Source organism: Colias eurytheme, chromosome 32 (assembly GCF_061535395.1).
Source record: "Colias eurytheme isolate Ceu_HAF_F1 chromosome 32, ilColEury1 Martin Lab GWU primary, whole genome shotgun sequence".
In the NCBI taxonomy this organism is placed as follows: domain Eukaryota; kingdom Metazoa; phylum Arthropoda; class Insecta; order Lepidoptera; family Pieridae; genus Colias; species Colias eurytheme.
In genome coordinates this window covers 4,220,243-4,247,197 of record NC_143011.1, presented here as the reverse complement: position 1 = coordinate 4,247,197, position 26,955 = coordinate 4,220,243, and the positions used below count along the sequence as shown (strand labels likewise).

Below are 26,955 nucleotides of genomic sequence, written 5' to 3'. Positions count from 1 at the left end.
TTGGCTTTAACAATTTGCCAGCGTGCGCCTCTAGGCACTACCCATTTGATATTATCATCAGCTATGATCCTGTATACACGTCCATTTTTTAATTTGTAATTTTGAAATGTACTTACTATGTTGGGGGATTCTGGATCACTTAATATTTCTTTAATACGCCTTATATCGTCATCTGAAGATTGAACAGTAGTAATCCAATCTTCAGCAGTAACACTAAGTATATCAATAACGTGCAAATCGTCTACTTTTGAGTCTGATGGAGCTCGACTCAGGGCATCCACATGTGACATCTTATCTCCTGGTCGATACTCAATTTCACAGTCATATTCTTGTAACTGCACCCACCATCTTGCAATTTTCGGGATCACATCTCGTTTTGTAAGTGTGGTGCGTAATGAATTACAATCTGTTAGTATTTTGAAGCGTAGGCCTAACAAGTAGACCCTAAACTTGTTTAATGACGCTATCACAGCTAGAGTTTCTAACTCAAACGAGTGAAGTTTCTGCTCTTCTACCGTGGTTTGACGACTGTAGTATGCTACAACTCTCCATAAACCTTTCTCGTCTTTCTGAAGAAGAATACCCGCGATGCCGAATCTACACGCATCCGTGTGTAACTGAGTTTCTAAATTTTTGTCGTATAGTGCGAGAATTGGTCTGCTGGTCAATCGTTTTTTTAATCTCTGTAAATGCAGTTGCTTCTTCTTCCCCCCATTTCCAAGGCGCATTTTTCTTTAGAAGACCCGTCAATGGTTTTACTATCAGAGCAAAATCCTTGACAAATCTTCTAAAGAAGCTGGCAAGACCTAAAAATCGTCTAACGTCATGCTGATTTAAGGGAGTAGGAAATTTTGAGACTGCTCCAGTTTTCGCAGAGCCTGGTTGGATACCATTACCACTTATTTCAAACCCTAAAAAGTCTAATTTATCAAACATAAATTTACATTTCTGCATTTTCAGTGTTAAGCCTCCTTCTTTTAATAAGTTCAAAACTTCTTCTAGTCTTTGCAGCGCTTCATCAAAGCAACGCGCGGGTATCAAAACATCATCCATATACACAATTACATAACTTAACCGTGCTTTATTAAGAATCTTATGCATGGCTCTTTGGAAAACCGAAGGAGCGTTTGCTAAGCCAAATGGCATTCTGGTGTATTCATATTGTCCATCTGGCGTAACAAACGCGGTCTTCTCTTGAGACTTCTCCGAGATGGGAATCTGATAGTACCCTGAAGCCAAATCCAGCGATATGAACATCTTATGGCCCGCTAATTGATCAAGAAGGTCTTCTACCCTAGGGAGAGGATAATGGTCTCACTTAGTCCTGCTGTTTAAGGCTCTGTAGTCAACACACATTCGCCTCTCACCACTTTTCTTTCTTACCAATACAATGGGGCTCGCGTAAGGTGATGAAGGTATATAAAGATGCCTACAAAAAAAAATCGCGAGAAACCCTTCAAAACTTTTTTTTTTTTATCGGCCAATTTGCATATGGCTAAATTCCTTAACGTTATGTTTACTTTTGAAAACTCAACTTAAAACAATTAATAAGTGTAGGCTTAAACTCATCTGTGAATCTAATATCGAACGGCAAAAGGGCTGAGCTAAATTTTAGTTTCAACGTAATAAGAATGAACTACTCAACAACTACTGTACAACTACCTAATTGATGTATTCAGTTGACGTCAAACTGCAGCTAGTCACAAAAACTATTATCAAGAAATTACATTAAATGCACACAATGTAAATCGATTAGGTACTATCGAATACTCCACGTTTAGGACTTATTTGAAGCTAAAAACCAAAAAAAAAAAATGTGTGCGTGTGCTACGCGTACGTGTACACACGTAAGAAATGAAACTTCTTTATGACCTTATTTTTTCAAAAAATAATTTACAATATGCAACTTTACAGAAATATGTCAAATCACGCGTGATAGGGATAAGAAAAAAAATGTATGCGTGTACTAGAGTACACACGTAAGAAGTGAAACTTCTTTATGACCTTAAAAATGTCACGAGTATGGCGTAACGCAAAAATGTCACGCGTACGGCGTAACGCAAAAATGTTACCCTAAATTTTTGTCCAACCCCGATAAAGAAGTTTCACTTCAAAAACTTTCAGAAAACCTGGATGGGTTTTTCTTTTCTCTATTCAATTAAACAGACATTATCTGACGATTGTATGTAAACTGTAAAGGCGCTATTAACCTTAAGATTATTTTCATATTCTTTTTTTTTTTTAACCGTCTTAATATCTTAACATTTAACTAACCTAACGTTGATGGGATAGTTAACGAGTTCTTAATTTTAAAGCAATCTAATGTACTAAAACCAAATGTAGATCCAATTATAAGATTTATCTTACGCCAGATGTTTATTTGAACACACGCTAATTATCTGTGACATTGTATTATGAACTGCCTAAATAAGGACCTAATAAATTCTCTGTAAAAATTCAAAACTAAATGCCTCGATTTACCTTTTATTCGATAAAACTAAATCTGCAACATTTCATAAAACTTCATATCGTAAAAACTGTATACTGTGAATTGTTCACAACTTTATTTTAAGAAATTACCTCAAATATCACCTTAAATAAAACCTACGAAAAGTTTTTAAACCTCTAATGCAGTAGTTAACGCATTACTTTTCGTTTTTAATCGAATAGCAATAAGGCTGTCTTTGTGTAGCAATTAATTGCTATTTGTCAAGGGTTAGCCTAAATAAAAAGTAACGCAGGTAGTTTAAGAAATTAATGCGGGTAGTCAAGAAACTAACGCGGGTAGTTAAGAAACTAATTTAAAAGTAATTCGCATACTGTTTTTGTTCTGATACACGGACAAGTGAATGTTTATTGTTTACGTTCGATTGAAGAATCTGGATGCAGTGTACAAATTAATGTGCTTTCTTTCTTTAGTGTTAGCTCACAAAATAACAAACATTAAAGCAGTTCGTTACTTAATTTATCTTGATGGCAGTGCTTACGCCACAAAGTATTTTTAAAATTACGTGAATTACCTACTAAAGTAAACCCGTCCCTGAATAAGTGAAATAGGTACTGTTAATTTATCACTGCGTAACTAAGATGGGCTGAATGTAGTGGAATAAGTTTTAACTAACTACAAAACCGTAACGCAATATCGCATGACCTAATAATAACAGATTTAACTATACACTGGTCTTGTAGGCTACAACTTTTAAAACAAAATCTAATCGTTACATTCGGTACAACCTGTAAATCAGCACTGTTTTTGTGCAGCATTTTGCCGAGGCTGTGACCATTTTCCTCAATTAATTTTAAAATAAATTTTGTAACTAATGTTTTTGGCAATAAATTTCTTTTTCTTTCGAATAAGTTACTACATTTTGAAATCCTATTTTCTTTATCTGACTGTACACTCAAAGTGAAATGTTATCTACTGACCGGTTTTGTATGAGATTGAAGGATAGTTGCACGACACGTCGACACGTCGCTCTGGTTCCGGTGATCTCAGGCTCGACGTGTTGATAGTAGTGATGGTAGCGCGACGCCCGGCGTGGTATTGCGGCGCCTGGCGTGGATGCGCAACGCCTGGCGTGGTGTCGCGGAGCCCAGCTTGGTGCCGCGGCGCACAGTATGGATGCAGCACCACATGGCGCCACGCATGACGCTCGACGCTCGACGCATGATGCTCGACGCATGATGCTCGACGATCGACGCATGATGCTCGAAGCCGGACGCTCGACGCAATGGCACGGTGCACGACATGATGACATGGCGCTGCTCTCGATGATACGGCTTCCGACGCGGTGATGCGAGCGGCAGTGTCATCCGTGCAGCGCGAGGCGAAGTTGCCACCCTGCCCGCACATAACGAGCTCTCCCTTTGTCACTGGCTGCTCAGTGACACGTATGCTCGTAGATCTGTAGGATGCTTCTTCCCGTTGAAACTGGATCGAAGTGCCACGTGGTTGCGGCGCTTTGACTTTTAATCAGGTTATCGTATATCTTATCGAGGTTATCGCCACGTGTTTTCTCATTTGCTCGATTTGATCCCAATTCTGATGTCGGAGCAAGGTGTAGAATGTGAATCTATTTTCAAGCTGTGGGCGTTGCGTTGGGTAATCGAGCAAAGAAACACCTCAAACTCAATCATTTCTTTATTTACCACCGATTCGGAAAGCAGTATCTACAGAGAAGAACCGGCAAGAAACTCCATAGTTGCTCTTTTTAATCATGTCAGTTTTAATACAATCACTTTAAATACAATCACTTAATAACCGTTACGTTACACATTTAAATTAAACACTAGCAAAGAAAAGGTTAACAGTTCCTAGTAGTGGAAGGTCCGAACTCTTCGATGTTCGAATGTGAAGTGCCGTCCCGAGGGCGAGCCTTCACGGGCTCGACCCGGTACAAGCATGAAGTAAGCCGCCAACTTCACTGTGCTGCCACCTCCCGGAACTCGTGCTTAGAGTCGTTTTACATCCGCGCTATTGACCGTCTCCGACATATATTTTTCAATAATTGATTATATAGATTTTTTAATAATTGCGTAATTCGTCTCTTAATTCAGCGAGTCGCCTGTCAAATTGAACTGCGTAGCGTTTGCCTATGTGTGTTTGCTACGCCAGCAGCAGCTACGTATGCTACGACACGTACGTAGCATACGTAGCTTAGCGTAACGAACGTAGCAGTTGTAAATAATCGAAGTAGGATGATCTTACGACTAAACTGCATTACTCTGGATTTTATGCACTAAAGAAACCTTTTTAGTACAGGCTGAAACTGAGTTTTGCTACCTTGCATACGTAAATTTAGTCGACATTTCATGGACATGCACAACTTCCACCTTGGAATTCTGGAATGAAGTAATGGATTATAAAGACGCAGCTGGTAATAACCCTTTTGCAGATTTATCACAGCTGGCAATATCATTATTATCACTACCACATTCCAACGCGGAAATAGAACGTGTTTTTAGCCAAATGAATGTCGTCAAAACTAAGCTTCGCAACCGTTTGTCGGTAAAAACTTTAAATGCCATTTTATACATAAGATTCGACCTAAAGAGGGCAGGAAAATGCTGCTACTCTTACACAGTTCCGGATAATGTACTGCGCTCTATAGGCACCAAGGAAATATATAGTCTTGGCAATGAGGCTTCCACGTCTACGTCAACATTATCGGCTGCGGATGAAGACCAAGATATTAATATTTTATTTGATAATAACACACTCCAGCCAGCAGTTTTACGTATATTATCAACGCATACACCACTAGCACAAGCAGTAGATGTTGAAGCGTGTCTTGTGCTATGTGAACTAAATATTGAAATGTTGACACCACTTTCCGATAACACGTTTTTGATCCAAAGACTGATTGTTTGAGTTGTGGCGGGTTTATTAGGTTTTTTAAAAGTTAGTATTAATCTATTGTCCTCCTCATTCCTCAAATGTTTTGTGACATTGATATAATCAGAAAGTGCAGTAGCGGGACAAATACTTATATTTTCTTTAAAATATGGAAGTATAAGAAGGGGTTGATCTCTACCCGGAGCCGAAGTTTTTATCAAGTCTGTTATGAAAATCTTAGCTCCACTGTCTGAGAAATAAATATTATTAAGATTGATAAGGGATAAAGTTTGGACCCGCTGTGCTGTACACAGCGCAAGTAAAATTACTATTTTTTTAGTCAACTGCTCCAAATTAATGTTTATATTAGGAAACCAGCTTGAGATATGGTTCAAAACTAATTGTGGGTCCCAAGAATAATTATTGTATTTAGGATTACTGGGTTTCAATTTGAATGCTCCCTTTAGGAGTCGTTTTATGCATTCATCCGACCCGATATTATTTCCTAAAATTAAAGACAAGGCAGACCTGTGCGAGTTTAAAGTACCATATGAAGCCCCTTTGTTAAACTCATTTGTTAAAAACGATATAACTGTCGCTACTGTACTTTCAAAATTGGAAATATTTCTATCTAGACAAAATTGCCACCATAGTTTATAAGTTACGTTATATTGCTTCTTAGTGTTACTGGAAAGCGATGCCAACATTAGTTCGACAGCTTCCGATGGGATGTTTCTCCGTAAGAAGGCTTCGCGGAGAGCCTCGCTGCAGCCAGCGTAAGGTGTGAGTGCAGTGGGCGCGACAGGTGACTGAAATGAGAATGCGTTAGATTCGTATCTGCTTTAAACTTGGAACCCCTACCCTTTACGAGAAAGCTCTGCCAAATGACTTCTCATTTCTTTGCTTTTAGGGGGGGGGGGGGGGCAATAAATGAAATGTACAGACTATACGGCTCTGAGTAAGTAGTGTGTATTGTGTATCAAACGTAACATTCAATTATGTATTGTGTTAATTTTATTTATTACGGATTCAACATCAAACAACTCTACGGTAAGTATCAAGGTGCGTATTAACTATAGAGCTATTGCACGCCTCATAAGCGAAGCGTTGAGGTGGGTACTACTGTCACTTCGCGCAAAACATCTGATTTTTCAAATTTAAAATGTCTTTATGTATCATACATTGCACTTGTAAGATAATACATACACACACATATTAAGAAAAAACACTATTTTTAACGTTCATGATATTTTTGATGTCATTTTTGTTATTTAAACTAGTTAAAAAACAGTTTAAAAAAGTTCTGTCTTGGACGTCCGTGTGTCTGTATGTGCGGATCCTTTTTCTTGTTAACACGATAGCGACCGAAATACTTTACTAATCGAGTCTTTTTTTTTCTCTTACGCTTGAGTATGCTCAGGAATAGAACCCTTTCATTTTTCAGGGTCTGATTCGATGTGGTTTAATTGTTATTAAATAAACAAAAATAATAATTAATAAATATTTATTAAAAAAAAATTATGAGGCGTGCACTTTTGGATTTTCCAAATTATTATTTATTACCTTACCTAATACCTATAGGTATGTTATAGCTAATTGCTGCTGGGCGCTGGCTGCGATTTCGTCCATGTATCTACTGAAAGGTTTCATGACATAATATGAGCACAGGGGAATAAAATAAAAATACCAGTATGTACATCCAAAAATATTTATTTCAATTATTACAAATTATCCTTAATCTAATTTTGAAAATCTAACACTGAATTAGATTCCTTACAATAATATTATTCAAATTAATAACAAAATAACGTATTTTACGGCTAAATTAATATTGAACTAATTATGTAGTTAAAACACGAAAGCGCATTACCTTGTTATACCAGCTGCATTAACCAAAAATTTTATATGATACAATATTTTCAACTGATATCGAAATGTACGAAAATAGTAGGATTTATTTTGTTTTTTTTATTACTATACTTCATAAAGACACAATTAACACTAGAGCGCACGCGCGTGGGACATAGGTCACCCAGTGCTATATATTGCTAAATATTTTTTTAAACAATCGTGCTTGAGTGTTGTTGTCTCAGGTATTCCCCGACTACCAATCACCGGACATTTTAGCAGCGTATCAGCTTCCTTGGTGCAACGAAGTGTACACTGCGAAAATATAAAAGTACATGGGTGACGCAGGTCCCCCGCGCGAGCGTTCTAGGAAGTTTTTGAAATCATACAATTACGAGTGAAAATCAAGTATACCGCTTTTATTTGTTACTGCTCTTATGATCAATTTATACTTTTAAGAAATTATTAATATATGGGTAACGAAAATCGAAATAAAATACTCATATTCGAGTGCTAGGACATACTTATTTTTTATCCATACTATAATATTATAAATGCGAAAGTAACTCTGTCTGTCTGTCTGTTACTCAATCACGCCTAAACTACTGAACCAATTTTTATGAAATTTGGTATGGAGATATTTTGATACCCGAGGAAGGACATAGGCTACTTTTTATCCCGGGAAAATCCCGGAAATCCCACGGGAGCGGGAACTATGCGGGTTTTCTTTGACGGCGCGAGCGAAGCCGCGGGCGGAAACCTAGTTGACAATAAAATTTTATTGGATAAGAACAACTTATTCTTAAACTTTATAATTAGATGATTATTTTTACCAAATTTGTAGTTTCCAAAGTAAAAAAAACTGATTGATCACAATAAGTAATAAATTAGTTACTTTTCACAGAGGTTTATGTTTAGCTCATAATTTAAGTAAAATGAGAAAATATTGATATTTTTTTGTTTCATCACTTAAAAATAAAGTTGATTCATAAATAAGTACTTCGTTTACTTTTTTAACTACGATTTTTATGAAAAAAACGTGCGTCGTATTGGGTGACATATGTGACCCACGCGTGCACTCAAGGAAAATTTTAGGCGCGAGCGCTCTAGTGTTAACTCGTACCTACTCATAATACGATACCTTGGAGTTGGAGCGAAAATATTGTTTGTAATAATTTGGCTAGGTAACTAATTATTGAAATGAAAATAATAATTAGAAAAATGCATTGTGAAACCGTTTTAACCCGGCGTCATTGAGGTTGGGTCAAAATGACCCGGCTTGTTTAATGTTTGATTATATTTTTGTTAATATACAAAATAAAACTAATAATATCTATATATGTTTTATTCTAAACTTGCACCCAAAATGATTCTTACAAAACTTTTATCTCTTAACATCTACATAGTGAATAATATCTGAAGAATGAAGCGATGAAATATAATATATGATCAAACGAACTTCAGAGTGAAGTTCGATCATTATTATATGAATCGCTTCATTCGAAGATATTAACACCCACCACACCCTAACCCAAAGTTTTGTAAGATTACAGACTCTAAAAATAACGAATATCGTACAAAGCGAGCAAATACTTGTCAGGTCGTAATACCCACAATTAAAAAAAAATAAAATCTAAAGGCGTGCGTAGTTGCTAGCATTGAAAAAGGGAACTACATAGTAAATAATATCTTCGAATGAAACGATTCATATAATAATGATCAAACTTCACTCTGAAGTTCGTTTGATCATACATTAGTACATTTCGCATTCAAATCATTCAAAATTATTGTAAAATACACGATGAAATTCGAAAATTTAGTTAAAAACATACTTTGTATAGAACGAATTGTAAAAACGCGTTCACTCGACCTAAGTAAGTATCTAATATGATATCAATAAACTAATCTGAATTATTACTGACTCTACAATTCCTATTTTCATTAAGTATTCCAATTATCTTAATATTAGATACCCAATCTCGATTAAACGCGTTTCTATCTGTGCTTTTCCGTAAATCATTGTTTCATTTTCGAATGTCACTTTTAAAGTAACAAAACACGGCTGACCTACCGTGTTTCGAACAAAATGCATGAAAACTTTCATTAGTAGATAGTTAAGTCTTGTATTTTAAAAGCATGCAATAATTTGTATTTCATTCAAAAACATAATTCGTTTATCGAAACGTTTTTTGCTTAAAACGGTTTCACAATGCATTTTTCTAATTATTATTTTCATTTCAATAATTAGTTACCTAGCCAAATTATTACAAACAATATTTTCGCTCCAACTCCAAGGTATCGTATTACGAGTAGGTACGAGTTAATTGTGTCTTTATGAAGTATAGTAATAAAAAAAACAAAATAAATCTCGTGTAGAGCCATTTAAATCTCGATAATTATTTCTATTAATATTACCTATAGGTACAAACTTTTAAAACTGTCAATTAATGTCAATTGCGCGGCAAATTTGTATTTTTTTTTTTCTTTTTGAAAATTTCATCATCTGTTGTTTTACAGTATTTTTCTATGAAAATATGTGCAGTTTACAATAAAAACTACGTATATCGAAACAATACAGCTTTGTCTGAATATTTAACTATTGTCCTAGTGAATCATTTTCACTATCGTCGAATCAATTTAAAATTCGATCAAGTGCGTTCCGTTTCGGAACGCCACAGATAATAAAATATAGATAATAAAAGTGGCAACGCCACAATGTCATGGTGGTATACATTGAGGATACAAGCACTATAAAGAGATAAGAGAAGCCCGAAAACCATATTCCTGTATGTTCAGTTAATACAGGAAAAGTTATAGGTGGTCAGTGGCGATATTTTACGGCATGATATAGAATTTTAACAATTTCTATATCATATAATATCAAAATAATGTAGATAAATGCTAATGCTTCCTTCTAGGGAAGCGCGCTCCATCATAGGCCACATCTCAGCTTACCATTAGGCGAGATCGTGGTCAAGCGCTTCCCTATCACACAATAAAAAATAAAAAAATAAATAAATAAATAAAATACAATGAGCCGCAAAGATTTTATGAAAAAATTAAGCACAGATTTGAAGGTGCCTTGGATGCAAATACGACTTTTAAAACTGTCAATTAATGTCAATTGCGCGGCAAATTTGTATTTTTTTTTTCTTTTTGAAAATTTCATCATCTGTTGTTTTACAGTATTTTTCTATGAAAATATGTGCAGTTTACAATAAAAACTACGTATATCGAAACAATACAGCTTTGTCTGAATATTAAAATATTATGTTCTCAGTTCAATTACATTATTACTATTTTCGTACATTTCGATATCAGTTGAAAATATTGTATATTTAGGAACAGAAGTGGGAATGAAATAAAAAACACAACGTTACAATTATTTACAAAACTCGTTAATAACTTTATTAACACTAATACCATTTAAATTTAAAACCAAGAACACGAAATACAAAATACAAAATTATAAAATAATTTTACACTAATTCCACAATAATTTCTTTAAACATTACAGTAAAAAAATCTTATACAAAGGAAAATAACTAGGCAGTTGACTTCACAAACGGGCAGAGTTGTAGTATGTCAATTGACTCGCGACGAATGGTGCCGCGAATGAGCGCGCCAGCGCTTTTATCTGCAATCCGCCACCACTTGTCATCCCCTCTATTGGCGCTGTTTTAGTTTTTGTCTAACACGGCCTCTCCTGACTGGAGGACGTCCTCGTTCTCCTTTGTTTTATGCGGAGAAGTACAGGCTCCTCTCGAAGTGCCTGATGCAGGTTCAACAACAACGACTGGGTCATTTGTGGACTCCTCATCTTCAATACTGGCAGCATCTGGGAAGGATTAATGATAAGGTATTAGCAACTAATAAACATTACACTCCCCTTATAACAGGTAAGCGCAATACACAGAGAGGAAGCACTACGTTCGCTATCTCTGACACCAATGACAGTATAACATGGGCACAACGTTCGCGTATTATACTTTACGCATATAAAATAAAACGACCATATGACATAGGCACGACGTTAGCATATCATGAGTCCAAAACAAATGACGTATAACATAGGCACGACGTTAGCATATTATACGTTACGCATATAAAATAAAACGACCACATGACATAGGCACGACGTTAGCATATCATGAGTCCAAGACAAATGTATAACATAGGCACGACGTTAGCATATTATACATTACGCATATAAAATAAAACGACCACATGACATAGGCACGACGTTAGCTTATCATGAGTCCAAGACAATTGTATAGCATAGGCACGACGTTAGCATACTATACGTTACACATAGAAAATAAAACAACCACATGACATAGGCACGACGTTAGCTTATCATGAGTCCAAGGCAATTGTATAGCATAGGCACGACGTTAGCATACTATACGTTACACATAGAAAATAAAACAACCACATGACATAGGCACGACGTTAGCTTATCATGAGTCCAAGACAATTGTATAGCATAGGCACGACGTTAGCATACTATACGTTACACATAGAAAATAAAACAACCACATGACATAGGCACGACGTTAGCTTATCATGGGAAAACTATAATTTGTGACATAGGCACGTCGTTCGCTTATCACAAATTAGGGATCAGCTCACCCTCAAAAAACGCAGCACATGTCTCAGGAGTCCACTCCCCACGCCACGGCACCATGAATTCTGTCGCAGCTTGCGTCGATTTGCCATAAGAGCCCTCCAGTAACTGCAGCTCGTATCGACCGTGGGGAAGCGTTTTGACCACGCGATATGGGCCGCGCATACCCGAGTCGAGTTTGCCAGTTGTTTGAGCCTGTTTTATAACAAAAAGCAAAGAATTAATTTCAAATAACCGTGATGCCTTTCGGCTAGCATTCACAGTTTTGTCTTGCCAACGTTGGTTATATTTTTTTTAAACGCTCAGAAACACGTTGTCTACGCATTTCTCGTAATGCGTCGCGATTGGGACGAGAGCCTTCTAGTGCGATGTCACCAATGAGGTAACGTAAAACAGGTCACGCAGCTTTAATACCCACCAATAGATTCAGAGGTGAAAAGCTTGTAGTTTTCTGTTTTGTAATGTTCAGAACCAGCTGTAGTCGCCATATGACATCAGACCAATCATTTTGTCGGTGATTGCATTCTATACGAACCATGTTGAGTAAGGTTCGACAATAACGTTCAACCTGCCCGTTTGAATTATGCATCTCTGGTGTTATGAGATGCATGTCAATGCCCAAGTCAGTAAAAAGTTTTGTTATTTCTGAACTCTGAAACATTCGACCCCGATCTGCCACAAATAATTTTAGAGGTCCCAAACAAAGAGATAACATTATAAAAAAATATTTTTAATTCAGTGGAATCTTGACCAAACATAGGATACAAATTACAAAAGACAGTATTTGGAAAAATGTGCGTTTTTATGTGCTATACATATCAAACAATGGTCAATGTATTTTTTTTTACAAATAATAACACCAACCAGATAGTGTCTATAATTTTGCAAGGCCTTTACAACGGCTAAAGTTTCAAGTTTCCAGCTCATAGGAATGATACCTTGGCTCAGCACCTTGAGTTTGTTTACTGAAGTAACTCACCACCCGCTTATGCCCCTTTTCATGAACCTGAAGAAGCACTGCACCATATCCTATACAGCTGGCATCTATATGAACTTCAATAGGTAAAGCCGGATCATACATAGCTAACACAGGTTCACTGGTAAGATGAGAAATAATTACTTGGCGTGCTTCTTCTTGTTCACTACTCCAAATAAAAGGTACCCCTTTTTTCGTCAACTTTGTAATAGGCACAGCCTTTATAGCAAAGCCAGCTATGTAACGTCGAAAATAACTTGAACTGTCTGGTTTGTTTAACGGTCTTTGGAATCGGTGCTTCGACCAAAGCTTTAATCTTTTGACCACTCGGTCGTACCTGACCCTGACTAATCGTACGTCCCAAATATTCGATTTAAGTAGATAGAAAAGAGCATTTCTTTAAATTTATGGAAAACTCCGCGCTTGTAAGAGTTTTAAGAACTCTACGTAAAATCGACAAACCCTCCTCAACCGTACCGCTCATAATGAGGACATCATCGACGTAAACTAGGGCTTCACGATTTAATATATCGGTGCCAATGATGATTGGTGTATTCATCAATTTTGAACTAACTACGTGTAAATCTACTTCTAAAGTAATTTCATTAAACTCTATTGGTAAAGTGACAAAATAAGTCGATTCAATTTCCTGCCCACCAATACCACGCAAGATCCTAAATGCAGGCATTCGCGCACATTTCAAATGCTTTAATAATGATAAGGAAAATAATGATATACTAGAGCCGCTATCGATTAAGACATCGACTGGGATTCCCTGGATGACAGCTACAACAATCTTTATTCTTACTGTCCGGGTTTTCTTCGCAAAAATTAACATTGTTTGTATTACGTGCCTCCCGACTTTAATTTTGCAAAACACGCCTCAGTTTTATGGCCGGGTTTTTTGCAGAAATCACACAATACAGATTTATTCGAATTATTAATAGAAAAATATTTATGGTCATTACTTTGATTAGAAAGAATCGACTTAGCTTTTTTAGAACAATTTGATTGTGTATGACCATGTTGACCGCACAAGAAACATTTCTGTTCGTTAAATCGTCGTTTACGATTATTAACTACATGTTCAGATTTTAAAGAACGATCATAGCGCGACCTGTGATCAAAATGTCTGTTTGAGGAGGAATTGGATTTAACGTAAATTGAAAAGAATTCAACCAATTCATTTGTCGTTAGCTTTGCATTAATGGCTGCAGCGCGAATCTGCGGATCCGTAATCCCTCGTATTATTATTGCAGATATAAGTTCGTCACTTAACCCCCTAACAACACGCAACCTTAGAAGAGAGCGACGAGCATAGTCTGCATACGTTAGGTATTTATCAGAATTGGTACTCATAACGTCATATAAAATATTCGCGATATCAGGTTTCTTAGGACACAAAGGTTTAAATTCTTTTTTAAAATTGCTCCAACTACGGTCTGATGTTACCCATTCATTGAGCCAGGTCCTAGCATCTCCCTTTAAACAATTACCTATACGAGATAGACACTCATTATCATTCCATTGATTTATAACCTTAGCGCAATCGACCTCCTCACACCAGGTTTCTATATCGTTTATACTCGGATCAAAATTTGAAATGTAATAAGATTGGCTCAACCTCACCGTCGTATTGATTGATCGTATAGCATCAACAATACGATTAGTAGCGTTACGATCGCAGCCGACTGTGGCGCTCCCGGAATGTCCCGGTGAAGAAGGGACCGCCGACCCTGAGTGCGCCGCAGGCTCCGGATGCACAGCGACGGGCTCGACGATCCGTGACCTCGGCGGCGTTGTTGTCACACCGCCAGTGTTGGATCCTCGTCGTGACGGAGAAGAGTGACGTTCTTCTAACGACTTTAGTCTATCTGAAATTTGTTGCATTTGTTGTGTTAATGCATCGTTGAAAGGACTATACCGTCGTCGGCTGCGTATAGGAGGTGTAGCACTACGATTCCTAGAACGGCTTCGGTCTTTGTGCTTCTTATTAGGCATCTCGTACGTAATTTTTTTTTTTTTTTACAATGGAGGAAAATGTCGATACAAGGAAACGATAAAAATTAAATATGAAGAAAAAAAAACTATTAACTTAATATTTCGTTAACGTAAAGAAAAAAACTAAGTTGCGGGTACATTTAAAAAAGAATACGTATCGTACTATACAAAGGTGAAATAAGCGTAATTAAATCATATGCTGTAATTTTGTTAAACAAAACACATAAATCACAAAAGGTTTAAATAAATGCTTCAATTACTATACCAAAGCTGCTTTAAGCTATAAATTGATAAGAAGCTCGCTTCTCCTTAGATAGCAAATGATCGGAATATACTCACCAAAATTTTGCGTTATATACTTAGCCACACAACTACTATTTTAATTTCACTTAAACGAAACAATGAAAAGTTTATAAAGTATTATTGAGGGTAATTTAAAAGTGTAATGAACTAATTCGTTTGAAGAGTCAAACTGCCATTTTCAGAAAGCAAACGGTTAAGGACGCGTGAGAATCACTATCCCTCTTCTGAATTTAGGAACAGAAGTGGGAATGAAATAAAAAACACAACACACCACTTTCCGATAACACGTTTTTGATCCAAAGACTGATTGTTTGAGTTGTGGCGGGTTTATTAGGTTTTTTAAAAGTTAGTATTAATCTATTGTCCTCCTCATTCCTCAAATGTTTTGTGACATTGATATAATCAGAAAGTGCAGTAGCGGGACAAATACTTATATTTTCTTTAAAGTATGGAAGTATAAGAAGGGGTTGATCTCTACCCGGAGCCGAAGTTTTTATCAAGTCTGTTATGAAAATCTTAGCTCCACTGTCTGAGAAATAAATATTATTAAGATTGATAAGGGATAAAGTTTGGACCCGCTGTGCTGTACACAGCGCAAGTAAAATTACTATTTTTTTAGTCAACTGCTCCAAATTAATGTTTATATTAGGAAACCAGCTTGAGATATGGTTCAAAACTAATTGTGGGTCCCAAGAATAATTATTGTATTTAGGATTACTGGGTTTCAATTTGAATGCTCCCTTTAGGAGTCGTTTTATGCATTCATCCGACCCGATATTATTTCCTAAGATTAAAGACAAGGCAGACCTGTGCGAGTTTAAAGTACCATATGAAGCCCCTTTGTTAAACTCATTTGTTAAAAACGATATAACTGTCGCTACTGTACTTTCAAAATTGGAAATATTTCTATCTAGACAAAATTGCCACCATAGTTTATAAGTTACGTTATATTGCTTCTTAGTGTTACTGGAAAGCGATGCCAACATTAGTTCGACAGCTTCCGATGGGATGTTTCTCCGTAAGAAGGCTTCGCGGAGAGCCTCGCTGCAGCCAGCGTAAGGTGTGAGTGCAGTGGGTGCGACAGGTGACTGAAATGAGAATGCGTTAGATTCGTATCTGCTTTAAACTTGGAACCCCTACCCTTTACGAGAAAGCTCCGCCAAATGACTTCTCATTTCTTTGCTTTTAGGGGGGGGGGGGGGGCAATAAATGAAATGTACAGACTATACGGCTTTTAAAATATAAGTCTGGTAAGCGAACTAAACTTTGCTGGTTTAGTTCTTGCTATATCGCTATCCGTGCCTGCTTCTCGTGTTTACGGGTGAATTAAGTTTATCAATAGTCATAAATGCAATGCTATACAGAGGATATACTGCATTTAAAACATGACAAAGTCTGGTAAGCGAACTAAACTTTGCTAGTTTAGTTCTTGCTATATCGCTGTCCGTGGCTGCCTCGCGTGTTTACGGATGAATAAAGTAATGTCCTGTCTTCGCATCCACAGCTAACTGTCCTATACTGTCATAATCTTAACACAGATTCATTCGACATAGCTCCCCACGAGCTCAGTTCTTCATTTTTGCACTCGCACAACTGTGGACAACACAAGAGCAATGCCTCCATTGGTAGCAGTTACAATCAAGGGCTAGCAAGGCAGGCTAGCCATATTACGGATGTTGGAACAACCGACTATATTTAGGGCAATTTTCTTTGTACAGTGTAACGTTTAGACTGTCGTAGCATTCCTACGGAACAAAGATGGGATCAGATCTGCATCCTTAATGAAGTTTATCGAAAGGAGATACTTTCAGACGACGATAGTATTCAAAATCCACCATATTCCTGAACATAATAATGCATAGTTAAGCTTATAATCTCTCTTGCCATTATCCTGCAGCAGAATTCCTTGGCGATAATTTGTTCTCGTTAGAACGAGCGAGGTTGTTACGATAATATGAGAAATCCTGTCAGTTAGAGACCTGAACGACGCGATAGAGTACCGCTATTTCAGTAGTAGTAGCACCTAGAAGGGTGAAGGTATTCTGGAAAGCGGAACTGAAGGCCCGGTCGGCAGCACCAGCCACCTAATAGACAGTGTTCAGTGCTGCACCACTATAATCTGCAAAATGACTCTGACGGTATGAAAATGTACCTACCGTACACGAACGTACATTTTCAAAATATCAAATGATATAGTTGGAATAAAAATCCTATTTGCCTCCGTCTACCCAAAAGACATACGGAGTAGCTAGTAGTAGTTGGTTGAATTAGAATAAAGTACCTATAGTTAAAATCCTTTGTTACTGACTGGATAAATTTGGCTCTTTTCCTATCTGACGTTCATATAGCTGTTGACTGCCTAGTGTTATGCACAAACACAATTGAGTATTTGAATAAAAAAAAATTATTGATTTTTTTTATGTATTTTGAAACTTTATTATTAATAATATTGATATTTAATACAAATAACTTCAAAAACATTTTTTTCCGTTAATTATAAGCAATTAAAAATTGATGAAATTTAAATTAGAATCACGTGACTACAAACGCGCCATGACTGGTCACCATATAGTTGTGACGTCATAATGTTATAACGTTTACGGCTATTACAATAATATTGATTTATTGCTAAGATACGATTTGTTTGTTGGTTCCGAATTAGTTAGTTAGTTACGAAAATAATATTCTTGATGTTGATATATTTATGATCACCGATTTTTGTCAGGAGTTGCCTTTGTAGTATTCGTACATAATGGTACAAAACGATAACTTTTGAGGTTCGCCATTTTTAATATAAATTTAAATAATATAATTAAAATTAATATAATTAATATGTAATTTAATAATGACAACAAAATTAAATAGATCAAAACCCTGTATTTATTATTAACACGCTTTTATTAGCTTCATCTGTATGTTTGTATGTAACCGACTCCTTTCGAAGTTTCGACCCGATTTTGACCCACTTAAAACCGACGGGTTTTGTTCTATCAAGGTCCGATGACAATACAATAATATCATAAATTTATCCTTTTATACTGATAAGGATCGCCAGGATCAGCTTAAAACATATGTTTGTAAGTAACCAATTCTCCTTTCGATTCGATTTAGACCCACTATAAACCGACGGATTTAATTTAAATTTTGTATACTTATAAAAACCCGGTAACAATACAATAATTTTATGAATTTATCTTATTATCCTGTTTAGTTTTTCAAACTACAATACATATTTATTTTTCTATCAACTGCAATGAGTGAAAACTAACATTATGACGTCACACGCATTCGGGTGACGCTTCGGGAGTTGTCGGCGTGTCTTCGGTACTGGATTCAAAGACTAATTTTTATTTTGAAATAACTTTTGAATTATTGCAAAAAAAATAAAAATAAAAACAGTTTTGTTATAAAACTAATATATGATCTTTCCATTTATCACAAAAAAATTTTTCATTCAAATACTCAATTATTATAAATAAGTCAGCCCGAGGCTTTCGGTATATAAGTTCTGATGTAAATCATAATTATATTTTAAAACCGAATTGATTAAAAGTAACGTACTTGGCTGTAGTAATTGCAGTTTTGGGACACAGATAAGCTCCTTATCATTTTAGTCTCTTGAGTTCAGTATATTTGTTTCCAGTACAGAGTTTATGACCTATCAGTTTTAAATAAATAATTCATGCATTGTACTGAAAGTACTAGCCATGTTTAGATTATGATTGGTGGCGTTGGCTCTAAACATTAATAGATACCGCACGGTTTGGTTGGATGTTAAAAATCTGTATTATAATTAAAACCGTTTACCTGTTTTGATATTTTATTGCCTTATTCAAGGGGTGACCTTTTAAATTTATTTCTGACCCCAAAAGTAAGGACCAAGGTCTCTTCTTGTCCGGTTGGGTTAATACTGTGTGAGTTGAGACAGGTGGCAATTCTATGTTAAGATGGTTCAATTGTGCTTCTGCAGAGTTCTAATTGAATAAATAAAGGTTTGAGTTTGAGGTATTTTTGCCTCGTCGGGATCAGCTGTTGCTTCATTTTGTAAGTAACATCTAAATGCGTAATTGAAAGTCGTTACTGGCGCTTTCGCAGATTTACGCTAAAGATAGTGGAAATTGTAGTAACTTTAACTTTTCAAGCCCAAAAGGTTAACTAAGGTACACTTGAACCAATCTCATAAGTTCTAATACTTTTAATCATTATGATTAAAAAAATACTGTAAAACAACAGATGATGAAATTTTCAAAAAGAAAAAAAAATACAAATTTGCCGCGCAATCGACATTAATTGACAGTTCTAAAAGTTTGTACCTATAGGTAATATTAATAGAAATAATTATCGAGATTTAAATGGCTCTACACGAGATTTATTTTGTTTTTTTTATTACTATACTTCATAAAGACACAATTAACTCGTACCTACTCGTAATACGATACCTTGGAGTTGGAGTGAAAATATTGTTTGTAATAATTTGGCTAGGTAACTAATTATTGAAATGAAAATAATAATTAGAAAAATGCATTGTGAAACCGTTTTAAGCAAAAAACGTTTCGATAAACGTAAGTAATTTTATAAGTACCCTCGATAACAATACTTTTTGCAATATCACGCGACACTCCATCGTATCGCATTCAAAATTGGGAATCGGAGTGCGAGGATCTGTGGGTCATGACTGAGGTATTGTTAAATGGTAAGACAATTAAGTTAGCTATTTATATATAATATAACGACTTATGCCCTTATGCACTATGTTCATAATCGCACAACACGACTTATATTATTGCCAGTTTTGGTTTTATAGAAATGATGTGACTTATTATGCTTGAAATTTGTGTACTTTATGACTCAATTGAGGCTTTTTAGTGGAAAAACTATGCACGTAGCTTGAAAAACGAATGAAATCAACGGGTTTTTTTATCGTTATTAGATAATAAAAACAAAACATCATTTAGGTATTTATGCATTTAACCCTAGAAGTCCAATCTACGTAAATTTGACGTATGAACTCTTCTATATTTACCATCGAATCGCTGCAAAATCCAGAATCAACTCATTAGCCGTCGAGACCTAGCAGTACATAGTTGGCTCATCCATGTAAATTCCGCCATTTGGTTGTAAAGAGGATGTTGTGCGTCATTTTGACGTATAATTGGGCTTTTCGTAACTTTTAAAATTGTTTCAAATTTTTATTTTGTGATTTATTTGAATGATTTTTTTCCAAGTCACGTTTCACATGATATCTATAACTATTGTCCTAGTGAATCATTTTCACTATCGTCGAATCAATTTAAAATTCGATCAAGTGCGTTCCGTTTCGGAACGCCACAGATAATAAAATATAGATAATAAAAGTGGCAACGCCACAATGTCATGGTGGTATACATTGAGGATACAAAGAGATAAGAGAAGCCCGAAAACCATATTCCTGTATGTTCAGTTAATACAGGAAAAGTTATAGGTGGTCAGTGGCGATATTTTACGGCATGATATAGAATTTTAACAATTTCTATATCATATAATATCAAAATAATGTAGATAAATGCTAATGCTTCCTTCTAGGGAAGCGCGCTCCATCATAGGCCACATCTCAGCTTACCATTAGGCGAGATCGTGGTCAAGCGCTTCCCTATCACACAATAAAAAATAAAAAAAATAAATAAATAAAATACAATGAGCCGCAAAGATTTTATGAAAAAATTAAGCACAGATTTGAAGGTGCCTTGGATGCAAATACGACTTGTGGCACGCACTTTGAAGAGACTCTACGTGACAATAGCCCAATTTTTTCAAAATATGTGGTACCAGAGTATCCATAAAATGTTTACGAAAATGCAGGACCAAAGTCGAGAAAATATCTTTTGTATATTATTTTGTAGTTTTTAATATTAACATCCTTCTTGACTTTTTGTGGCATAGAATTAAGTATAGTGGGTAATAAGAAATTAGCCGTACGCTTCCCATAAAGATTGTGTACTTTAGGAATAATTAATTTTTTATTAGTTATTTGTCTGGTAGCAAACTGATGCGAAATGGGATTTTGAAAGTTTATGTTATGAAATTGTTCTATGAGAAAAATCTTTTGAAACATTTGTCTTATTGGCAGTACATTACAATAGCTAAATAGTTCGAGAGGTTTATCTTTAAACTTGTTTTTAATATTAATAGGTACAATTTTTTTTATTAGTCTTAGTTGTAAATTTATGATTCTATCAATGTAAGTATTAAATGTACGTCCATAACTTGTGATACCGTATTGTATTATTGATTCTGCCAATGATCTATAGATACCGAGAAGAATTTTGTATGGTACTTTATTTCTGATGATATATAATTTTGAGAGTATGGCCCTAAGTTTATCACACAGATGGTCTATATGATGGTTCCAATTAAATCTGTTATCAACAATCAGTCCTAAGTAAGTATAATAAGGCACTTGGTCCACACATTCACACGAGCAGTCCGGGTTATAATATGTAGCTTTGTGAAGACATACGTGATTGTGTGCCGTGATTTTAAAATTATTAAAGTTTTTCAAATGACTCGAGTGTACATGTACTATTTTTGTTTTCTTAACATTTATGACAAGACCCGCATCGTGCGACCACATTAGGATACGCGTAAAATCTTCCTGTAACTGTTGAGCTGCAGTATTAATATTTTTGTCTGAGGCTATTAGACAGGTGTCATCAGCATATTGATAGATAGAACAGTGGTTGATGACATGTTCCATATCATTTACATACGCCAAGTACAATAAAGGTCCTAACACCGAGCCCTGTGCTGTACCCTCGGTGATGGTCATTTCATTGCTCATTTCATCGCCTACTTTAACACGAAATTTTCTATTAGCAAGATAATCTTTAAACCATCCCAGAAGAGGTCCACGGATACCGGAGTTGTCTAGTTTGTGTATAAGAGTGTCATGCCTGAGTGTATCGAATGCCCTACTATAATCGATAAATAATAGCAGTACATGTTTTTTGTTATCGAGACATGAGTTTACTTCATCTGTAAATTTTGACAAAAGTTGTGAAGTTGACTTACACGGTTGAAATCCAAATTGAGAGACAGATAAAATTTTATTTTCGGCATAGAAATTCTGCATTTGTTCGGCTATAAATTTTTCCACGATTTTGTCTAATACCGGAAGAATGGTAATCGGGCGATAATTTTCATACTCACTTCGCGTACCCTTTTTGTGAATAGGTCGGATTATTCCAGTTTTTAACTCTAAAGGATATTTAGCATTAACAATAGATGCATTAATAAATTTAACTATAATATCTACGATTTTAGTGCATATATTTTTTATGTCAATACATCGAATGTTGTCGAATCCGGGAGCTTTATTGATATTAAGTTTTTTGTTGTTAGCTTTTTTAAGTAGCATTGATTTATTTTGTGGATAATAATAATCATTTTCACATAATAGACGCTTATTGCATTTAGGAATGATTTTTTTAATACTATAATAAAATTCTTGTGCAAAATTATTAGCAATTGTTTTAATGTCTATGTTATTTTTATGAAATGCTTTTAAGATACAGTTGTCTATTGAATTTTTGCAGCGACCTGTTAATGAATTCAAAATTTGCCATAAAGCGTGACTATTGTTGTAGTTTTGATTAATTTGATTATGATAGTAATTATTTCTTGATTTTTCTATGAATTTACGCGTTTTATTACGTAATTTATTGTATTTTAATCGAAGTATTTTATTAGTCGGGTCATTTTTCCAGTCAATAAAAGATAAATCTTTTTTTTCACACATAGTTTTTATGGTGCTAGTAATCCAAGGATCTTTGTTTCTTTTACTTGATGTTGAAATTATTTGTTCAAATTGTGATTGATTATAACAATTTTGGATGGTATTTTTTAAGTTATCATATAATTTATATGGACACTCTGTATTCGTAAAATCATCCCAGCTAACATGATCAAGCAAATTATTAAGTTTATTGTTATCTATTTTTCGAATGACTTTAACGTCACCCTGTACATGTGCTAATGATTGTCCAATGCACGACAATACGATCATACGGTGATCAGCCATTGCAGTGCCGAGCGCGCCCGAGTACAGGTCTAACAATTGCGTCCTTACAAAAATGTGATCGATTACGCTACGCGTTATTATTTGGTTTCTTATTTCAATTCTTGTATAATCGGTTATAACACTTGTTAGACCGCACTCGGCCATGCTATTTATGTAAAAATCTTGAATGTTACCCTTTATTTTTATATCTATGTTCATGTCTCCTAAAACAAAAATATCTAAGTGTTTAAAAGGTTTACTAGATAAAAGATCCTTTATCTCCCTTACGAACAAGTATTTACTTTCGTTGGGTGGCCTATATATTGCACAAATTGTTGCAACGTATTTGTGATTAGTCGTTAAATGACCTATGATTGATTCACAGTGATTTAAAGTGTGATGTTTGAATGTAAATACGTGAACGTTCCGTATGTATATTATAATACCGCCACCTTTTTTATTCTTACGTAACTTTTTGTGCATTATATAGCCATTTACATTGAACATATTTGCGATATTATCTTTAATGTTTACTTCAGTTAATATGAGAATATCTATTGGTGAACATGAACTGTTTATTAATTCTAAAACATAACAAAAATTTTTAATTAGTGATCTTACATTTATATGGACTAAATTTAACTTAAATTGAGATTTCGCTAACGATGGAACATTTTTACAAAATGAGTTATATGTACTACAATTAAAAAGTTCTAAATTATTGCTTGGGATATTCGACTGAACTATGGTGACCTACATAAAATACTACATCTATTACCGCCGATGATGTGCTGGTGCTGCCTGGTTGAGGAGATTTTCAATGTCTGTTTCGCTTCTGATCACAATAGGTTTATTATTCTCTGATTTACGGATTAATATATTCCCATTCTGGAACCACACATATTTATAATTTGGTGTTAATTTTTGCTTAGCTTGCCACAGCAGGGTTTTATTCGCTTTAGTTAGGGCTTTGCGTACTATCACTTTGGTTTTAGCTGCTGGTACTGCTTCATCACATACCACCTGTCCCACAAGTACCTCTCTGCGTCTGGAAGCACGTACCCACATATTACATAATTCCTCCTGTTTGAACTCCAGTTGAATACATCCATCCTGTCCGTTTCTTCCTTCCAGGCGCTTCACGTTGGAGATTCCTTCTTTGGTTAGATTTAGGTTATCAGCTAACTTGTTACATAAGTCATTAAGGTCTTCATTAGGACGAGACGGAATGTTGGCAACTTCTATGACGGTATCCAGACGCTGCTGTTCCATATAGCGCACGTGTTGTTTTAATGCATTTATTTCTAGATCGAGGTGTGATTTTTCGTTTTTGAGGTTAGTATATTTTTTCTCTAGCTCTTTTATTTGTTTATTTTGGGCTTCAACAGTTCTTGTTAGTTCGTCGATTTTGTCACAGCAGAAGCTTAACGATGTTTCGATGGGCTGAAGCTCCTTCTTAAGTATTCTTTTCATTTCTAAAGTAATATCTTTTAGGAATTTGTTAGTATCTATACAACTTGTACCTTGGTTCCCTTCTGAAATAGTATCATCTTCTTCCTCCTCTAAAGGTATTATAAAAGATGATTTTTTGTGAGGCGAGTTAATTTGACAATCGTCACAGGTCCATTCCAGGCTCCCGGCGCCACGCAAGGCGGAGAGCTGTTTGGAGGACAGTCCAGTACATGATTGGGTTGCATGAACAACCTTTCCGCACTTGCTGCATTCCAATCCTGGTGTTCTTTTCGTTAGGCCCTTGTTACAGTTATCACACTTTGACATTGTAATTATTGCACGAGATGTATTGCACAGCAGAACCGGTCAGCGTAGCGGCGCGTATAAGACTCAAGTGTAGTACCTACTAAGAAAGTTCCCACCATAGGTTCACACGGTAACTCGTATATAAACAGTTTGTGCGTTATGCACAGTTAGTTAAGGGCTTGTCGGGACGCGGGTTGGTCGCATTAGGTCGAATATTAATTACATACGAATATATATATGTAGTTAACCTTTGCGTAGTTATTACATCTTTTATTACACCCGCACATAACAAGCCCCTACATTGGTGACCCCCGACGAAAAGTGAACATTATTATAGTGAATTGCATAGATTTCGTTTGTGTGATTATTTAATTTATTGATTAAATAAAAATTTAATTCAAAATGAATCCGGCAGTTCCAGTTAGAGCAGTTTCGTCGGTACAGTTAAACCTTCTCGAGCAGTTAGCACAATTAAAGCAGCGGGTAAACCAGCTGGAATGTGCAGGCTCGAGAGGCAGATCGTTTAGTGGTCGAAGGTATGGGAATCGCGCGCATCGCTCCGCATCCCGAAGTCGCGATCGTGCAGGGATATCAAAACAGAAAAATCCCAATTGGCTATGTTTTTTCATTACTGCTTTAAGCATATCGCCAGATTGTACTATCGTCAACCTTGTGCGTGGCAGAAGCAGCAGGAGAGCCGACTTTTAATAATTTTACCAGTGTCGAAAAATAACCAATCCGCGAGTGAGTGTACTGTGTAGTGATTATAAAGTGTAGTTTAGTGTAATTAAGACATTTGGTACTAAGTTAATGACTTTAGATCTTAGTTTACGGCGACCGTATAAATGGTTATTTATTATCGCCAAGGTAACTCAACTTATATTTTTGTTTATAAAGTGCAGATTTTTTTAGCACCCTAAGGCCGATGCATCGCTCGCACTTATGACGGACGCATCGGATACTCATGTAGGTTATTTTTCTAAGAATCTATCTAAGACTGAACGCAAGTATAGTACGTATGATAGGGAGTTATTAGCAATTTACTTAGCTATTCGTCATTTTCGGAATATGGTCGAAGGACGACAGTTAACGGTGTATACGGATCACAAACCGTTAATTTATGCATTTTCTAAAGTAAATAGCGAGAAAGAGTTACCCAGACGTACACGACACTTGATATTCATTAGTGAGTTCACAACGGATTTGAGGCACGTAAGTGGGCAAGATAATGTCATTGCAGATTCGTTATCACGAGTCGCAACAATAAGTTGTCCCACTGTAATAGATTATGCAGAACTTGCTAAGGATCAACAACAAGATTCTTATATGTTACAATTATCTAATTTGAAAGACGCTAATAATAGGTTAAAGAAAATAATGTTACCTGAAAGTGGTACATTTATTTATTGTAATTTAGATAATGATAAAATTAGACCCTACTTGACTGATAAATTTCGACGTATTGCCTTTGATAGTGTACATAATTTATGTCATCCCGGAATAAGGACTACACGCAAATTGATTCAAAATCGTTTTTATTGGCCAAATATGATTCGTCACGTTGGCCAATGGGTTAAAAGTTAAAACATGCATTGAATGTCAACGATCGAAGGTTAATCGACATACAATGTCAGGTTTAGGATCGTTTCTGCAGTGCGATAGGTTTGAACATATTCATGTTGATTTAATTGGACCTTTACCCACTTCACCCGAAGGTTTTAGGACGTATTGCCTAACCATAGTGATAGGGGGACGCGATGGCCAGAATGTTTTCCTACGAGAGATATAACTGCTGAAACGATTTCGCGTGTAATATATGAAGGATGGATCTCTCGTTTCGGTTGTCCGAAAAAGCTAATAAGCGATCAAGGACGCCAATTCGAAAGTCAATTATTTGCTACACTAATGAAGTTATTAGGTATTAATAAGTTGCGTACGACACCTTACCACCCACAGAGTAACGGGGCGGTAGAGCGTTGGCATAGGTCGCTTAAAGCGGCATTAACGGCTCGCTTATGCAATATATCATCTTCTTGGGTTACGGAATTACCAACTGTGTTGCTAGGACTTAG

The 26,955-nt window shown here is 35.8% G+C and overlaps 1 protein-coding gene and 1 pseudogene across 1 annotated transcript; both read right to left on the bottom strand.

The window, feature by feature from the left end:
* Positions 1 to 10,565: 10,565 nt before the first annotated feature.
* On the bottom strand, positions 10,566 to 12,525 carry LOC149895201 (uncharacterized; annotated as a pseudogene).
* On the bottom strand, positions 10,566 to 14,802 carry LOC149895200 (uncharacterized). Its single transcript, XM_090119234.1, has one exon. It carries the CDS (start codon positions 14,785 to 14,787, stop codon positions 13,633 to 13,635), a length of 1,155 nt encoding a protein of 384 aa, XP_089975360.1. The 5' UTR covers positions 14,788 to 14,802; the 3' UTR covers positions 10,566 to 13,632.
* Between the last annotated feature and the right edge of the window lie 12,153 nt (positions 14,803 to 26,955).

Excerpts from the sequence above, each read along its gene's own strand:
- LOC149895200 (XM_090119234.1), bottom strand. The coding sequence starts at position 14,787 with ATGCCTAATAAGAAGCACAAAGACCGAAGCCGTTCTAGGAATCGTAGT.